The sequence below is a fragment of the Apaloderma vittatum genome, unplaced genomic scaffold (genome assembly GCF_000703405.1).
Source record: "Apaloderma vittatum isolate BGI_N311 unplaced genomic scaffold, ASM70340v1 scaffold35567, whole genome shotgun sequence".
Taxonomy (NCBI): Eukaryota; Metazoa; Chordata; class Aves; order Trogoniformes; family Trogonidae; genus Apaloderma; species Apaloderma vittatum.
The window spans coordinates 372-5,289 of record NW_009728501.1 but is presented as its reverse complement, the minus strand read 5'-3'; the positions used below and the strand labels follow the sequence as shown (position 1 = coordinate 5,289).

General features: G+C 46.8%; 1 protein-coding gene across 1 annotated transcript; it reads right to left on the bottom strand.

Annotated features, from left to right (window-relative positions):
* Positions 1–785: 785 nt before the first annotated feature.
* Positions 786–4,628, bottom strand: BRCC3 (BRCA1/BRCA2-containing complex, subunit 3; the record flags this gene model as incomplete). The annotated part of the gene is made up of 6 exons (XM_009874094.1): positions 786–1,175; positions 2,003–2,046; positions 2,481–2,612; positions 3,663–3,718; positions 4,094–4,182; positions 4,543–4,628. Coding segments are annotated over 6 exons (559 nt in total), but the record flags the coding sequence as incomplete, so codon positions are not given.
* Positions 4,629–4,918: the final 290 nt, after the last annotated feature.

Here is a 4,918-nt window from a genome sequence, read left to right as displayed (position 1 = left end):
TAAAGGACTTTTCCAAGGTAACTGACTCTGTGACTTCATGTAACAGAAGGTCAGTGATGATGTACATGATGGGGGAATACTCTGAAACGTCACAGCAAGAAGACATTTAAAGGATTAGGTCAACAACAGGTATTTTGTTCCATTTCAACGGAATTGAAATTTCTGCGAGTTCAGTGTGTAAGAATGACAGGCTTGCAGATCCAACAGTTCTCAGCATCTTAACCTTTTTCTCTCCGGGAGGGAACTGCACTCCTTCCACTGAGCCAACAGAAACAGCCCATTTGGCAGAGGAGCTCAGTGGTCGGCACACAACAGCATTACATGAGAATATAGACTGTGTCCAAAAAAAACACAAAAACAAAAAGCAAGAACTGTCACTTTGTAGAATCCATTTAATTTCTACTCCAAACAGCTCTAGCTTTGGAATTCTTTATTTGGCTTGAAGTACGCTGAACACGGATCCTATGTCCAAGTTCTTCTAGGTCTCTTCCCAAGCTTCCCTCCCACCTCTTACCTGCCTGGGTGGATAACCAGTAATCCAGAACACTACTAGATGTAAGATCACAGTCAACTGAAGCTACTAAAAGAAGGGAGAAGTTGGCAGCATCAGCTATGACTGCAGAGACGCATTCCTCCTCCTCTACCCCCTCCTGTTCTACGCTCTTGGAATACACGTAAAGCACTAAGATTTCTGTCCAAACATAGGGGAGAGAGAAACAACACATTCACTACGCGCTTGCCCTCCAGAACCAAAGTCTCCTCAGATGCTGCCCAACCCCGCCGCTGAGCTGGAACTGCGCTGCATCACGCGGCACCTGGGAAGATACCGCTGCTTTCCACCATGCTGGGGCAGAGGAAGCCCTTGTCCTGTAGGAATGCTCTTTGCTGCTTGGGGCAAGAGAAGAGGCACGGCTAGTATCTTCACCGTAAGGCAACGCAGGGCCACCCTTCAGCCAGGAGTAGGTCTTGGAGAGCTTTTTCCATGTCTCTTTTTTTTTTTCTGAAGGGTCCACATTTTCTCCTTCACTCTAAAGCAGCTAGTTCCTCCAGGAGCTGCTCTTTCTCCTGCTGCAGCTCCTGCACCCGCTGTTTGTTCTGCTCTAGTCTGTCCTCCAGCCACTGAAGGAGCGGCCCGCTGATGGCAGACATCTGGCTGCAGAGGTTCTTTGTGAACACTGGAAAGAGCGAAAAACGTGTCAAGCCAGTGCAAAAACGCCACAAAAGACTCCACGTGCTACAAAAACCCCGAAGCCAAGAGCGCCGGGGACAACCAAGGAAACCCTCCAACATCCCAGCCAAGGCAACCAGACATCCCGGCAGGAAAAAGTCAGAACCAGGAGCTTTGCCCAACAGGGAAACAAGCTCTTTCAACTTGACTTTTAGACAGCCAGGGAAGGGAGGACAGTCCTGCAGCAGAAAATCTGCATGTCAGTCGTCACAGATGCTAATCAAGTTCTAAATCAAGAAGCAAAAAAACCGCCTCATTTATTGACCAGGTGAGAATGGAGAATGTGGTATTTATGTCGGAACAGAAGCGGGATTAGGATTCGACCGATCTCGCTGGCAAAAGCAAAGTTGTCAGATGCACGTAACATACGGGAAGTGCCAGGAGATGCAAGCACCTGTACACATCAGCCAGACTTTAAGACTCAACAAATCCAAAATCCCCCTGCTGTTCTAATAGAAAAACAAACGCAAAACAAAATACAGCCCGAAAAATCCCCAAAGATACTGTAATTACTTTATGTGACAAGATAATCTCAGGGAATTCTCTGGGTTACACAGTGTTTGTGATTGGAAATGAGCTGTACGGCAAAGAAAAAGATGAAAGCTTGTGCTTTTAAAGTTATTTACAGGTGCCTTTGACGGCAAAGGGACGATTGCCGCCCGGCTGTGGTCTCCTGACCCCCAAAGTCACAGTCAAACCAACCCCTGCTTGAGAGTACTGGTTTTGACTCGGAGCGGCATCCTGCATTCGCATGTGCAGAAAAGGAATTTTTACCTGAGCCATTATGAATCTTGGTTACGGAGTCTAGATGGGTGAGACTAAAAGAAAGAACAGAACACAGGTGAGTGACGTGACAGCAGGGAATTGCTCATCAGGCAAACCCAGGCTGCCCACACCGCAGGTACAGCAAAACTTCCTCACCCGTCGAAGCCCTGTACACTCACAAGGATAACAAAGAGCTTCCAGCACAGAAACATGTGTTGAGCAACAGAGGAAGGAAAAAATAAAAAGCAGCTGATATTTAATCTCATTTTTCGTCTCTGAGGTGCCACCATTAGCCCACACACACTCTCACTCTTATTTTGCTGCAACGATGGAGCAGTGACACTCAACTCTTGCATGCAAGGCTAAAAGAACTTGAATTTCTTAACGTGAAGGTGTTTGATCTGTTCTCCTACAAAAGGAGCTGCTAAGACTTATTTTCGACAGCCCTGCTAAGGTCATGGTACTTTAAGTACAGCACCGGCCTCACCTGTGAATTCTCCTGTAGGCATCTTGCTCTTCTTGGCAAAGGATCTTGGGCAGCTCCACAGCTGATTCCAGACACACTTTTCCAATGGTTTCATGGGGGACAACGTGAATAGGGATTTCAATCCTTTCATATCTACAAGCGTAACAGACACGATTAACTCGAGTACTGTGTCCAGTTTTGGTCACCACAGTACAAGAAGGACATCGAGGTGCTGGAGCGGGTGCAGAGAAGGGCAACAAGGCTTGTGAGAGGTCTGGAAAACATGCCCTGTGAAGAGCGGCTGAGGGAACTGGGTTTGTTTAGTCTGGAGAAGAGGAGGCTGAGAGGAGACCTTATTGCCCTCTACAACTACCTAAAAGGAGGCTGGAGTGAGGCTGGTGCTGGTCTCTTCTCTCTAATTACTAATGACAGGACAAGGGGAAATGGCCTCAAGTTGCGTCAGGGTAAGTTTAGATTGGATATTCGGGGGAAGTTCTTTACTGAGCGAGTGGTGAGGCCCTGGAACAGGCTGCCCAGGGAGGTGGTTGAGTCACCAACCCTGGAGGTGTTTAAAGAAAAAGTAGATCTAGCACTTGGGGCTGTGGTGTAGTGGTTAGGTGTGCTGGGATGAAGGTTGGACTAGATGATCTTCAGAGGTCCCTTCCAACCCCGAATATTCTGTGATTCTGTGAACTAAAAAAAAAAGGACGCCTACAAACCCGTGACCAACCCGTCTGACGCGGGGCACTTGTTGCAGAACCTGCTCCTGGGAACACGTGGCTGAGCGGACAGGCAAACGGAAACCATTTATAGGGACACACTTGTCTTAAATTTTCATCATAAATGCTGGCAACTAGATGGCCGGTACTGACAGCACAGCGCACGGTACGTGGGGACTCCACACTACACAGGCTTGAAGCCTCAACCGCCAGAGGTGAAAGCAAAAGGTTGGGCCTTCTCCCTAACAGCACAAATTCATACCCACATCATAGCGTCCCACATCAAAATTAAACTACTAAATTATCTAGGCTAAATTAATTAATCCTAATCTTCAAGCAGCCTACATGAGCAGAAGCATGAGGTGCCTCTATATATTCCTCTTCACAATAAGCATCGAAGCCACTTATTTGAGACAACCCAGGATGGAGAGACAAGACGAAATACAACCTGACACCAGACTTAATATTCTTCTGCTGTACTCACTCTGAGCTCTTCTGGGCCTGGATGGACTGGAAACAGGTGTAGAGAATCCTGCCTGTCTAAGAGAAACAGCAGAAAGCCAGATTCCAAGAGCAAAACGTCATTTAAAACCACACGTTCCTTTAGGAAGCAGAACAAGCTTTCAAATAACATTTTAACACGTCGCAAAGGTACACACGTTTCGCTTTGATTAATTTGCTGGAACTGTTTACAATTAGATACTGACAGACACATCGACTTTGGGTAAAAAAACATAAAAATCAGCTCTGCTGACTGGAGAACCAGGATCAGCACAGAGTGGTTAATACCTCCTTCTTTTGTCATTGGGATTATGATCCAAACAGCACTTTGACTGGGCTGCTTCCAAGGATCTGCCCTGGGGCTGTTGTTTCTCGAGTACTTGGAGGGTTTATTGTCCCTTTTAAGCTGCCTACCTTTGTGTTTTTGTCCTCGATGAAGCAGGAAAAGATAAGCCCTACGAAACCTTGGTCCATCATCTGATACATAGCTTGTGTGCGGACATCTGAAGAGAAGGAAAGAAAATAATAGAAATAAAAAAGTGAGAGCTGCCCCAGTCACCTGAAGGAGCAGAACAGTTGTCCCGTTTTGAAGGGTGACCTGAAACATGGTAACGAATGTCACGAGCTTTATTTTAAAAGTGCTTATTCCAGGTGACTTAAGTTAAAAAAAAAATTTAAATTGATCCGATTTAGAACAGAATTAAATAGCAAATCTTAAAAATACAAGCTTGGTTGACAAAACAAGAAATTATTGGTGTGACAGATCACTACACAGGTCTTACGTCCAACACGTATAAGACACTCAAGCGCTCCTTTCCGAAAAGTTTCCATTTTTGCATTCACGCTGCCAAGACTGCTCTTACCGACGTGCGAGGGCCAGACGGTGATGTGAGGGTGAGAGTGATACCAGCCCACGACTCTCATGGGGCGCCCCGTCATCTCAGCCAACCTGTGCGGGAGTCAAGGTGCTTTTGAAAGCAAGGGAGCGACTGCAAGAAGCTGGGGATGTTTTTTTAACCAAGGAAAACCAGCAGAGCTTTAAGAGTTTCTCATCAGCCAACAGAACTCTAGATCCCTTTAGAGGGGTGACAAGACATGCTGGGGGAAGCTGATGGAAGCCTCTTCCCCAGCGCTGCTGCAGAAGCAAACTGGGTTTTGTCTGCAAGTGGCAGCGAGCTGTCCACACCAGCATCCCCGAGGGAGGGAAAACGCTCTCCAGTGCACCACGCTCGGAAACGG